The sequence below is a fragment of the Humulus lupulus genome, chromosome 5, assembly GCF_963169125.1.
Source record: "Humulus lupulus chromosome 5, drHumLupu1.1, whole genome shotgun sequence".
Lineage (NCBI taxonomy): Eukaryota > Viridiplantae > Streptophyta > Magnoliopsida > Rosales > Cannabaceae > Humulus > Humulus lupulus.
Genome location: NC_084797.1, coordinates 18,579,483 through 18,593,793, shown reverse-complemented (window position 1 = coordinate 18,593,793; position 14,311 = coordinate 18,579,483). Strand labels below are relative to the sequence as shown.

General features: G+C 33.9%; 1 protein-coding gene across 1 annotated transcript; it reads left to right on the top strand.

Annotated features, from left to right (window-relative positions):
- Positions 1–11,731: 11,731 nt before the first annotated feature.
- On the top strand, positions 11,732–13,486 carry LOC133778911 (uncharacterized). Its single transcript, XM_062218923.1, has 2 exons — positions 11,732–12,503; positions 12,789–13,486. Exons 1-2 carry the CDS (start codon positions 11,732–11,734, stop codon positions 13,484–13,486), a joined length of 1,470 nt encoding a protein of 489 aa, XP_062074907.1.
- The last annotated feature ends 825 nt before the right edge of the window (positions 13,487–14,311 follow it).

Below are 14,311 nucleotides of genomic sequence, written 5' to 3'. Positions count from 1 at the left end.
ATTAAGGATTTGTATGTATAGTTTCGTTAATGGTCCAAAAGTCTAGAGTAGTGGGTCATTACACTTGGCCACAGGATTTTGTATCCAACCATTCAACTTCTTAAGTTGTAACTCTGGTCTCACCTTCATCCTCTCAAAGTCTACTCTGGCACTAACTGTATCTTTGGTTTTATTCTTCAGCCCAACTATTGTGCCTACTAAACTGTCACACACATTTTTCTCAACATGCATAACATCTAGATTGTGTCGCAACATTATGTTGCCCCAATATGGGAGCTCAAAAAATATACTTTTTTCCCGCCAACTTACTTTCTCTTTTGTACGCTTTCTTTTTTTGCCACCATATCTTACATGCTTACCAGGAAGAGAATCTGGTATAAAACTCATTTGTATGAACATATCTTGCATGGTTAATGGCTTTAAAGGTAGTCTTTTTTCAACAACACCATATGTCTTCTTGTCCCTTCTAATAGCATGTTTGATTGGTAAAAAATGTCTATGGCCTTAAAAAGCAACCTTCTTTTGTAAACGAATAGACGGTGTTGCCACATTGCATGTAGAGCAAGCATGATAACCTTGGCCAATCCATATAGAAAGGCTACTCCTTGCTGGGTAATCATTTATAGTCCACATCAAAGTTGCTCGAAGAGTGAAGAAACTACCATCGACTGCATCTCGAGTCTGTACACTAGTCACCCATAATTCTTTTAACTCATCAATCAATGGTCTTAAGAAAATATCAAAATATTTTCCTTGCGAATGTAGTCCCAAAATTTTATTAAGCTCAACATGAAATTAGTTTCTCTCATGCACTACCATGGTGGCAAGTTATATGTCGTCAACACAACCAGCCACATACTATAAAAAAGACTCATATTACCAAAGGGATTGAATCCATCTGCAACCAATCCAAGGCACACATTCATGGGTTCTATTGCAAACGTTGGATTATTTCAGCCAAAGTGCTTCCAAGCTTTCCCATCAACAGGATGACGCAATACACCATCTTCTTTTATACGTTGCTCATGATGCCATCTCATAGTTTGAGCAATGTGCCTCAATGCATATTTTTGCAATAGCTTAGGGGTTAAAGGAAAATAACGCATCACTTTATGAGGCACTTTCTTGCCCTTGGTGTTCTTGTCCACCCATCGATCCTCCCCACAAACAAGACATTTGCTTTTTCCAGCATGTTCTTTCCAAAACATTGCACAATCATGCTTGCAGACATGGATTGACTCATAGCCCAATCCAAGTTTTTGCAACAACTTTTTTGCTGCATAATGCGATTTGGGAAGCTTATTTGGGGCTGGAAATGCATCATGTAACGACTCCACAATTTCACCAAATATTTTGTTGGAAATTTTTCCCAACACTTTGAAATGCATAAACTTCACTATGAAATTCAATGATGTGTAATTTTGACACCTCAGGAATAATGGAGCCTTGATCTCAGCAAACAAATCGTTATAATGTTATCCACCCTTGTAGTCTGCTGTAGGTATCTCTTGATCGCGCTCATTCTCTTCATATTCATCATTGTCATTTTTCATAACATCATTGAGAACATCCATCATTTCATCTTCATCATTTTGATCTATCACTTTCCTCATTGATATTATTTCATTTTCCATGCCAATGTCGATTGGTATATTTTCGTAGAAAACTATTTAAAAAGATATGATTTTCTAATACATCAATCGTCTGAAATTCAACGTTGACACACCTCCTACACGGATATTTCACCAATCCACTAGAGTCAACACACTGCCTAGCTCTCAAAAGAAAATCCATCAGAATAGCTTCATACTCATCAGATAATCAATCTGTCAAATTAATCCAACTCTTGTTGATAAACATTGTATAAGTGTAGCACTGTACGAAACACTTATCATCAAACTTACAATCAATTTGCGTGTGTCCTAGTCCACATTTTCACTCCATTTCTATAAGGATAAAGAACCTATCCCATTCAGGTTTACAATATACATATAATGTGATTTACAATCATAATATTGTTACATATTTGTAAAAATTTCGCCAGCACCTCCCCATAGTTCTCATAAATGTGCAAACTAAAATTAAGTCTGCCCACTTACGAGAAAAAAAGAGATGCATACCGAAATCTCTACAAATGAAACAATAAATAAGTAACAAATCACACTATAGGTATATCGTAATCCCAAAGTTTTTGAACTAGACAATTCAGAGCGAGGCAAATTTAAGAGTCATTAATGACTCACCCTCTCCGAACGGGTCTAAGGCTTTTAGTGAAAATAGAAATAATTAATAAAATTATCACTATATGATAATAACACACTATCATATATTTGGTAATAATTTCTAATTACCAAAGACAAACAAACAGATATTTTTTTTGTCTTATAATATCTTATGTTATTTTCAATGAATTATAATATTTTATGATGTCTAATTTTAATATGTTTAATAATTATCTTTATTTTTTTATATTTAATTATTTAAATTTATTAATAATTAATCTTTGATTAAATATTAAATTTAGTTTTATATTTCATATTTAACATGAAAAAGTTCACTAATATTTATAAAAAAAATTTCCATCATATTTAAAAAATTATTAAATTTACTTGTTAATTCACTAATGAAATCAATTAAATGTTTACTTTATTAAAAAATTATTTTATTAAACATTTTAGTTGATATCCTAAATTTATAAAAAAAAAAAAAAAAAAAACCAGCAACATAGCGACTATATTTTCATCTAACCCAAAATAAAAAACCTGCAAACAACACCCAGAAAATACCCAGACAAAACAACAAAACATTACAAATACATTTTTATTACTAAAAGTCAAGTTACATACAGAAAATATACTATTGAAGCATATTAAATCTAATTGCAAAAATATATACTATTCAAGTATATTAAATGTAATTGCAAAAGTATACTATTAAAGTAAAAGACTAACTAAAAGTAATTCACTTAAGGATAATCTAAAATACAATTTATAAGTTCTATAATCAACTAAATTTAATTTTGTACATAATATTTACCAAACCAACAAAGATTCTATTTTAATACCAAAAATAAAATACTAATTAACCATCTAACAATTTTCTAATTCCTAATCTCATTTTTACTAATAAATATTTTTAAAATCCAATAATAAAAATATTCATCCTAATATAATAACTGATTTTTATTAAAACTAATATTAATTCATTTATATAAAAAAAATATTTTTTTTTTAAAAAAGAACCTAAAATCTACACAAATGTATATATATACACATAAATCATTCAAAAATTGAATTTTTTTTTAAATAAAACAGAAAAATTAAAAACAAATTACCTTTGAATCTTGAAAGAGCAAGCCAACTTCAAATCATTTACTAGAGCTCAAGAAAATACGCACCAACACCAACAAAAAATCCACAAAATACAAAAATAGATTACCATTTTATAAAGATATATATATATAAATGAAGAAATGAATTTGACCTTAAGAAATAGAGAGAAACCCCTTAAATTGGGAGAGTTTTGGACCTAAAAATGATATTTTTGAGATAGAAATGGAGCATTTTCGGTAGAGAGAGGCAGAGCAGAGGAGAGAGAATCGGCTCTGTAAAAAATGAGTGAAAGTAGAAGAAGATGGGGGTCGCGTGCTTCTGAGATATTTATTGACCCTCTTTGTATAGCCACTTACCCTTTTCCCAACCCGCGAAATGGCCCCGCGTATCTGAAAATGCATATACCGAGAACATGTTCTCGGTACAGTGTTCTCGCTACAAACACTATTTTTTGTTGTTATTGTAGATGTTTGTTATGAAATTTTATGTGTTATTTACATGTTTTAAATTTTTGGATTTGGTTAGAAATATAGTTGTTATGCTATCCAAATTTCGTTGGAATTAGAAAAATTAACACATTTTGAAAAGAAATAATTTAATTTAATAATTATTTAAATTTTGTTGTACCTCAGCCTTGACATGTACAATCTCTCCAGATTGTTCATCTACATTTACCCGTGGATCTTCTTGTTGTTTCTTTTCCAAGATTTTTCTAGGGATGCTGATATTATTGCAATTTAACTATGAGTGTGTACTTGTATAAATTTGATCGTATTGGTTGATTAATGAAGTTGAATTTGGTTCAGCGCAGATGTACGTTTTTGTTATTAATTTGGTTCTACCAATTCTTTTGTGTTGTTGTATTTTGATTGATGAAGATAAATACTCTCGGTTTTTTTAATTTTAGTGTGACGTTGAAGAAGATGACCATTAGACTAAGTTTGGTTTTCTTTTAAAAAATAAAATAAAAGAAAAACTGGGTTTAAATTTTAATATTAAGTCATGCTTTTTAATTTTAATATTTTAAATAATTTTTATTTAATTTAAATAAAAAATAAAAATTATTGAGCTCAACTAATGAAATGTTGCCCCGTAAGTTCTTACATGGCATTTAACAGTGTAAATCTTATAATTGGCATTTTTATGGAAATATCTTTTTCTTAAAAGATAAATTGGTTGATTTAATTGTTTCCTTTTATTATAATTTTCGGAAATATTTGTTTTCCTTTTATTATAATTTTCGGAAATATTTGTTTTCCTTTATTATATTTTTCGGAATTGTTTGGTTTCCCTTATTATAATTTTCAGAAATATTTTGTTTCCTTTATTTCAATTTTTGAAAATCCACTTTCCTTTTGTGTGAATTTTCGTCAAAAATGTGCTTCCTTATTTAGCATATATTGTCTCATTTTGTTTATAAAGGAAACAAAGTTTATTGCAAATATTCGGTACTTACCCAAAGTTGTTTTTGGATTATTTGCGGATATATTTTCGTGCAGCTCAAGGATTGCAATCAGGAAACTGGTTCTTAATGTCATTAATTATTGTTTCCTTTTTGAGCTTGTTTTGATTCGACACAAGTCTGAGCTGTCCCCACCGATATCGCATCTGTCGGATTAGCATCTTCTAAATAAGGCAACTCTTCGACGATCAAGAATAACTTCTATGATTCTTGCCTTTATTAGAAGAATTCTTTCTCAGCCTTTGTGAGCACGAAAAAAGACTCTATAAATAGGGCTCTAAAGGTTGTGAGAAAAGTGAACTCTTTGGTGCATTATTCGTGAGCATTATTGTAATATTTGTGAGAGTTCCTCTTTGTATTCAAGATCATAAGTATTCACACGATCTTGTAGTAATATGTGTGTTTAGTTTTTAGTGGTGAGTTTATACCATGTTTGTGAGTGAATACACATTGTAATTTGAACACAACGTTTGTAGTCTTCGGGAGAAGATTTTTACAAGCCTTGCGTCGGGAGGATGCAAGCACTCGCTGACCATTGAAGGGAGTTCAAGTGGTTGAGCGTTTCAATCAAGATTAGATTAGTGAAGAGAAGTACAACAAGTTGCGGCAAATCTCAAGAGGGAGTCTTGTTTTGTTTAAGTCAATGTTTTTGTACTTGTGATTCTTTATTAATTGATTTTATTCTCTGGGCGTGGCCCCAAGGAGTAGGTTATCCGAAAGGGTTTCTGAACCTTGTAAAAATTTGTTGTGCTCTTTATTGTTTTGCTCTGTCTTTTTATTGGGTTCAGTTTCTGTCGTGACAAGTTTTGTTTCTGTCTCGACAGAACTGTAATCTGTGTAAACAGTTAATTACCATTCCGCACTTTAATTAATTTACTTGGTTTAATTAATTTGGTAATTATTAAAAACGGAATTTCAATTGGTATCAGAGCGGGTCACTCATTTCTGAGTGTGATCTTGGTTTATTCTGTTTGTTGTTCTTGTTCTTGCAATGTCTTTTTTCACAGAAGGAGGTTCCATAACTCGCCCCCCTTTACTCAACGATTCAAACTATCCATATTGGAAAGTTCGAATGAGAGCCTTTATCAAATCTCAAGATGAAAAGGCTTGGAGAGTTGTTGTAAGTGGTTGGACTCCTCCAGCAGAAAGCGATGATATAACTAAGGTAAAATCTGAACTTGAATGGACTGATGCTGAAGATAAACTGTCCAGTTACAACAATAAAGCATTACATGCTATTTTTAATGGTGTTGTTGAAGGTTACATTAAATTGATTTCTTCATGTGTTTCGGCCAAAGATGCTTGGCAAATTCTTCAAACTCAATTATGTCAAGCGTTCTAGGCTTGTTATGCTCACAACAAAATTTGAAAATTTGAAAATGAAACCCTCACTGAATTTTGTGAGAAATTGTCAGATATTGCTAACGAATATTTTTCTCTTAGTGAAAAACTTGAAGAGAATGTTTTGTTTCGAAAAATTGTTAGAGTTCTCCCTGACAGGTTTCAGACAAAGCTAACTACAATTGAAGAAGCAAAAGATCTAGACAAAATAAAAGTAGAGGAACTGATGGGTTCACTTCGAACTTTTGAACTAAACCAACAAATTAGACAAAAATGTAAGACAGAGGAAATCAAGGAAAAATCTATTGCCTTGAAATCCTCTAAAGAAAAGAAGGAAAGTTCGGATGATGAGATGGCTCTGTTGACAAAAAATTTCCAAAAATACATACAGAAATTGGGAAACAAAAAGGCCATATCCAAAAACCCAAAAGGTAATTTTTCTAAACCCTTTGAGACTAATAAAAAGGGTATTCAGTGCAGGGAATGTGAAGGATTTGGACACATTCAATCTGAGTGTGCAAATACCTTAAAGAAAAAGAAAGTCATGACAGCCACATGGAGTGATCAAGACTCTGAACAGAGTGATGAGGAGGAAAATAGTGTTGCCTTAACCTCTGTTCACAAAGGTATTGTTTTTTCTTCAGTCGATTACAAGGATGTATTATGCCTTAATAATTCTGTTCAGAATAATGAGAATTCAGACAGTGATTCTGATGATTCTGACTTAGATGAGGAGTCATTGAAAGAGTCTTATAAAATAATGTACGATCAATGGCTGAAAGTGTGTTCTGAGAATCGTCTAATGGCTGGCAATAATAAAAATTTTGTTGAAAAAATTGAAAAACTTGAGATGATTATTGCTTCCAAAAATGATGAAATTATTTCTTTGAATAAAGAAATTGAGTTTTTGCAAAAAGGTGTCAAAATGCTTAATCCTAGACCTGGAATTTTGGATGATATTCTTTCTGTAGGAAAAAAGGTTAGTGACTACAATGGATTAGGATCTAAAGGATCTGAGTCCTCAAGAAAAACGGTTTTTGTAAAATCTATGAATTATCCGTCTGTTGTGTCAACTAACCGTGTTGCAGGAACAAGTCACGCTGCTGAGAGGACAAAGTTGTCATCTGTTGCAACAGATCTACAACTAAAGAAAATTTCTCCAAAAAGAAACATTGAACATTTTGTACCAGTTTGTCATTTTTGTGGGATGAAAGGTCACATAAGACCTAAGTGTTTTTCTCTGTTAAACTTGTTCAAAAAGAAATATAATAAACACTTTGGTGGTATGAATCAATTCTTGACCAAAAGAAATTCAAAATAAAAAACAGTATGGGTCAAGAAAGTTAACTCTGTTTGCTTGGCTACTTTTACCTGTCACAAAATGCATGCATCTAGTTCATGGTACTTTGATAGCGGTTGTTCAAGACATATGACAGGTAATGCCAACATACTTACCAACTTCAAATCCTTGAAGTGTGGAGTAGTAACTTTTGGGGATGGAATGATAGGAAATATTTTAGGTAAAGTTACTCTAAACATTGAAGGGTTACCGAAACTGAAAAATGTGCTTCTTGTTGATGGGCTGAAAGCCAACTTAATTAGCATAAGTCAAATTTGTGACCAAGGTTTTTATGTTAATTTTTCACATGGTGAGTGTAATGTTTTAAATCAAAATGGTGATATTATTCTCAAAGGCTCTCGTTCTTTGGATAATTGTTACACTCTCACACAAAAATTCACATGTCATGCATCTTCATCAAGTTTTAATATTACTGACTTGTGGCATGAAAAACTTGGTCATATAAATTTCAAAAACTTGAAAAAGATTGCTAATGCAGGTCTCATCCGTGGTATACCCAAGTTGGGTAAAGAATCGCTTGGTAAGTGTGAATCATGCCAATTGGGAAAACAGTTGAAAATTTCCCATAAAGCATTATCTGATGTTAATACTTCAAATGTGTTAGAATTATTGCATATGGATCTCATGGGTCCTATACAAGTTGAAAGTATTAATGGCAAGAGATACATTTTTGTTTGTGTGGATGATTTTTCTAGATTTACTTGGGTAGATTTCTTAAGAGAGAAATCAGATACATTTGAAGCTTTTCAAACTCTATGTACAAGATTGAGAGTTGAAAAAAATTGTAATATTGGAAAGATTGTACGAATAAGGAGTGATCATGGTAAGGAGTTTGAAAATTCTGTTTATGATGAATATTGTAAATTGTTTGGAATTTTGCATGAATTTTCTGCTCCCAAAACCCCTGAACAAAATGGGGTAGTGGAACGAAAAAATCGTACCTTGCAGGAAATGGCCAGAGTTATGCTTAACAGCAAAAAGCTCACAAAGAAATTGTGGGCAGAAACTATTAATACAGCTTGTTACACAATTAATCATGTTTTTCTGCGTCCAGGTACAAATAAAAGTCCTTATGAAATCTGGAAAGGTAGAAAACCCAATGTTAACTACTTTCATGTTTTTGGGTGTCTATGCTATATTCTTAGAGATCGTGAGAATCTAGGCAAATTTGATGCCAAGAGTGATATGGGAGTTTTTCTTGGTTATTCCACTAATAGTAGGGCTTATCGTGTCTATAATATGAGAACCCAAACTATTATGGAATCAGCTAATGTGGTTGTAGATTTTTCTGAGTACTCCCATGAGGAGGAAATTGACAGGCTCATTGATGTTCAACATCATAAAGAAATGGCGGATCTGACAGCACAGCCTTCAGAGGGGACAACAGTCACTGCTGACATATCAAATGCCAATTCTGTCGAAACAACAACTGGGCAAACAGAAAAAGAAAATCCAGTTACTTCCTCTGACTCAGTTCAAAAAGAACCATCAACCAGAGTAAAAAAGAATCACCCTTCTGACCTTATTTTGGGAAATCTTGAAGAGAGTATGGTCACTCGAAAGAGGTATGTAAATTTGGTTCAATTTGTTTGTTTTACTTCCACTTTGGAACCTAAAAATGTGAAGGAGGCCTTAAATGATGAATCATGGATCAATGCTATGCAAGAAGAGTTAGATCAATTAACAAGGAATGAGGTATGGATTCTTGTCCCTAGACCGAGTCATACCAATGTTATAGGTACAAAGTGGATATTCAAAAATAAAACTGATGAATTTGGGACCATAATAAGAAATAAAGCTGGACTAGTTGCACAGGGGTACACTCAAGTTGAAGGAATTGATTTTGATGAGACATTTTCCCCTGTTGCAAGACTTGAATCCATAAGATTATTACTAGCTATTTCATGTGTTCTTGGTTTTAAATTGTTCCAAATGGATGTAAAATCTGCCTTTAAAAATGGATTTTTGAATGAGGAAGCTTATGTGGAACAACCCAAAGGGTTTGAGGATCCTTACAATCCTAATCATGTTTTTAAATTGCGAAAAGCTTTGTATGGGCTGAAACAAGCCCCACGGGCTTGGTATGAGAGACTAACTCAATTTTTGCTCTCAAAGGGGTACAAGAGAGGGGGAGCAGACAAAACACTGTTTATCAAAAATGTTGATGAAAATATTATGATAGCACAAATCTATGTTGATGATATAGTGTTCGGTTCTACTAATGATTCTCTAGTACAGGAATTTGTGAAACAAATGCAGGAAGAGTTTGAGATGAGCATGGTAGGAGAACTCAATTTCTTCCTAGTACTTCAAGTGAAGCAGTCTGATGAAGGAATTTTCATTTCACAAAGCAAGTATGCAAGAAGTCTTGTGAAAAGATTTGGACTCGATGCATCTAAACCTGCTAAAACTCCCATGGGTACCACGGTCAAATTGTCTAAAGATGAAAATGGGAGGAAAGTTGATCCAACTCTTTACAGGAGTATGATTGGGAGTCTCCTTTACTTAATTGCAAGTCGCCCTGACATAAGTTACAGTGTTGGAGTGTGTGCTCGTTTCCAAGGGAACCCCATGGAGTCTCATGTGACTGTTGTAAACAGAATTATTCGTTACATCAATAATACTCTTGATTTAGGCATTTGGTACTCCAAAGAATCAAATTCTAACCTTGTGTGTTATAGTGATGCAGATTGGGCAGGAAACACTGATGATCGAAAAAGCACAAGTGGTGGTTGTTTTTACTTAGGAAAAAATTTGGTCTCTTGGCATAGTAAAAAACAAAACTCCATCTCCTTGTCAATAGCCGAAGCTGAGTACATTGCTGCTGGAAGCTGTTGTACTCAACTTTTGCAGATGAAACAAATGTTGGTAGACTATGGGTTTGATGTTAAAACTTTAACCATTTTTTGTGATAATACAAGTGCTATTAATATCTCCAAAAATCATATTCAGCACTCTCGCACCAAACATATTGACATTCCTCATCATTTTATTAGGGAACTTGTTGAAAACAAAACATTGATTTTAGAATATGTTGAGACTAACAAACAAATTGCAGATATCTTTACTAAAGCCTTAGACACGGTCAGATTTGATTCCTTCAGGAAGTCCTTGGGGGTTTGTTTTATTTGAAATTGCCAATAAATTGATTATCTTGCCTTACATATGTGTTTGCGTAAATCTCTTGTCCTGTTTGGAAGAAATTTGATGAGCATATTTTTTTGTATTTTAGAAAATGATCGTTATAAGTCTTATACTTTGTTGGAATAAAAAACCATATTTGAAAAATTATAGACCATCCAATTTATATTTGATCAGATCATTATCTTTGTATGAGCATTCCTAATCCAGTTTCTTTTTTAGGCTCCATTTTGGAAAAGAGCTACCTATACTGATGTGTGAAAGCCGACACTGAGTAAGTTGGTGCTAGGTAATTAGCAATTATATTGGAGGATACTCTACCAATGTAAAGGGCTACCATCAGTATAAGAGTTATAGCCTCCATTATGGTTACAAATTGGAAAAAGGCTAAAATCGCCAAATATGGGCAATGACCCTAGCTTTAAAAGGCCAAAAATAAACGCCAAATTGATTACACATGCACACACACATGCCTGTTGACTAGATTATGTAAGATGGTTGTAAGACTCATACATATAATGAATTGATTCAAATATGTTTTGTGCTTGGTATATTTTTCGAATTATGGTCTCTTAGTATTTGATTTATAACTCATTTCTCTAATTTGTGAAAAATATGGTTATCTTGTTTCTTTTGAACAGGACTTGGCGTTTACATGGACACATGTGGTATGGAAATCTACACTCTATTTTCGGCAATTTTGTAATAAAAATAATAAAAAAAATTGAAAAATAAAATCTGTTATCTACCGTGTATTTTTTTTTTTAAAAAAAAGAGGTTGAAAAATTAATTGATGCAATTTATTTGTTTTATCTCAATATATTCTAAAAATATTCAAAAAATTTCCAATTTTGAGGTGTGAAAGAATTTTCTTTAAAAAGGGAGATATTTTGGCATTTATCACTAAAAATCCGGTTACCCATTTTTTGTTACCCATTTTTGAACTTGCCTCATTTGTGTACCGAATACTTTATATATTCGGAGTCCCTTTGGTTGTTTTTCTAATCAGTGTTTTCTTGTTAAATCTCTCACATATAACCAAAGTGTTTAGGGTTTCTTTCTTTGTGTGTTTCACTTTTTTCTCTCTTAGCAGCCATGAAGACTCGAGGTCGTGGTTCATCTTCCAAGTCTGTGAAGTCTCAGCAGGAGACACTTCTTGAATCTGTTCCCACTGCCTCTCCTTCGGTCCCAGCATCAATCCCTGCTGTCTCTCCTACTCCAGGCCGTCATTCTAAAACCACAGCAAGAAAGAAGGTTCTTGCTCTTTCGGGTCCTATAAGTTCATCTGTTCTTGGTGCTTCTACCAAAGGAGTTACGTTCCCGAATTTGGATGCTGAGCCAATCCCAGCCTCGGCGGTTTCACTCGCCTCTCCCGAAGGTCAAATAAAAGCCAAACCGGCCTTGGCAACTAGTCAGTCCAAATCAATTTCTACTGAAGATGTGTCTGCTCCATCTGATCATGACTCTGAATCCTCACTATCTCCTGATGTGTTGACACCCAAGGCAAAGGGCAAACGTAAGTCCAAAGATGTTGGGTCGAAGAAAGGGAAAAAGGCCAAAGTGGCTAAATCTAAAGGTACCAGCTCCATCTCTGATTCATCTCCTTTATCTCGTTTTAAATTAAAGGACAAAATCTATCCTCCCCCATGCACCTCATCGGAGGATGTCTCTCCCGAGATGGAAGACTCTCAGCCTGATTTAGACCCTTCTTTGACCGAGCCAAATCCTGAAGTTCCTCTTGATGATTTGGCTGAGGAGACTGAATCTGAAGACGACCCATCAGAAGCCTCTCCTGTTGCATCTGACCCAAAAGGCACCACTCCATTGGCATTTCCCAAATTGTCTTCCAAACTTGCAAAGCAAAAAGGTGCTCCTGTCCGTACCTTAGGTTCTTTCAAAGCCCATTCACTTACATTATGTTTTAATGATAATGAGAAGAACATGCAATTTTATGACCATCGTCATTTTATTAGTGAGCGCAATTTTCTTTTTGCTCCTCATCGTGTTTTTGGGGTATTGCTTACTTTAGAGGAAAGAGGTTGGCTGCGATCCTTGTCTGGGTTTGATGGGTTTGTGCCTCGGGTTGTTAAAGAATTTTATGCAAATTTGAATGATGAGTTATTAGACCAATCTTCTTTTATGTTCCATAAAGTTTATGTTAGGGGTCATTGGTATAATTTTAGCCTGTCCGATATTGCTAAGGCTCTCAATCTCATCCTTGTGGAGATTGATGATTCTTTTGAATTTGCAAAGGACCAAGTTTTGTCTGAACTGGTTGGTCAGGCTATGGTGTGGGAACCAAGCACCTCTCTTCGAGTCACCGATCTCACTCATTACTATGGTGCTCTTTTCAAATTTGCTATGTTTAATTGGATGCCTACCACACATTCCTCCACGATCACTCAAGATATGGGCTTCCTGTTGTTCAAAATTGGTACTGGAGTCGCCATAGATCTTGGAGCTGTTATTTTTGACCAAATTATGTCTCTAAGTGGTGCCAAACGTAAGGGGCAACACTTGTTGTTTCCACAGGTCATTTATAAACTTTTGGACTCTCAACGTCCTCTAAAGAAGTCTCATGAGACCTTGACTTCTCCCCTGGTTGGTCCCACCTATACAGTCAAAGATGATCATCCTCCATCCACAGCTCGGAAAGTCAAAGGAATTAATCTTGCTGGTCCTGCTTCTGGAAATGTTGTGACCGAATGTCCTGCTGTCCCGACAGATCTTGCTGCTGTCCAGACAGGGATTCAAAGGCTTTCTGACTGGTTCTCTCAAATGGAGGAGACTCAGCGCACCATTCTCGCTTCATTGGCCATTCTCAATGCATCCAACTCTCATGCCCCATGATGATCCCAGCACCGTTGATCTATTTTACTTTTGTTAGTTGTAAAAGAACACTTAATATGTCTTTCTTTTGGTTTCATTTATTTGTTCTTTGGCATTTTTTTCAGACAATGAGGGGGAGAGAGTACTCTATTTTTGGCACTTTGATTATGTTGACCTGTTGTTTCATATTGTTCTTGGTTAACTATGCTTTGGTTATCTATCGCAGGGGGAGTCATTTTTTGACCATTTTGTGACTCTTATGTTTTTTAGCACTTACTTGTGTTTTGCAGGGATATTTTAAAAATAGATATTCCTTGTTTATAAAATTGCCAAAGGGGGAGATTGTAAATCCTATAATTGGCATTTTTATAGAAATATATTTTTCTTAAAAGATAAATTGGTTGATTTAATTGTTTCCTTTTATTATAATTTTCGGAAATATTTGTTTTCCTTTATTATATTTTTCAGAATTGTTTGGTTTCCCTTATTATAATTTTCAGAAATATTTTGTTTCCTTTATTTCAATTTTCGGAAATCCTCTTTCCTTTTGTGTGAATTTTGGTCAAAAATGTGCTTCCTTATTTAGCATATATTGTCTCATTTTGTTTATAAAGGAAACAAAGTTTATTGCAAATATTCGGTACTTACCCAAAGTTGTTTTTGGATTATTTGCGGATATATTTTCGTGCAGCTCAAGGATTGCAATCAGGAAACTGGTTCTTAATGTCATTAATTATTGTTTCCTTTTTGAGCTTGTTTTGATTCGACACAAGTCTGAGCTGTCCCCACCGATATCGCATCTGTCGGATTAGCATCTTCTAAATAAGGCAACTCTTCGACGATCAA

Excerpts from the sequence above, each read along its gene's own strand:
- LOC133778911 (XM_062218923.1), top strand. The coding sequence starts at position 11,732 with ATGAAGACTCGAGGTCGTGGTTCATCTTCCAAGTCTGTGAAGTCTCAG. Across the intron at positions 12,504-12,788 it reads CAAACTTGCAAAGCAAAAAG|TTTATGTTAGGGGTCATTGG; the intron begins GTGCTCCTGTCC and ends TGTTCCATAAAG.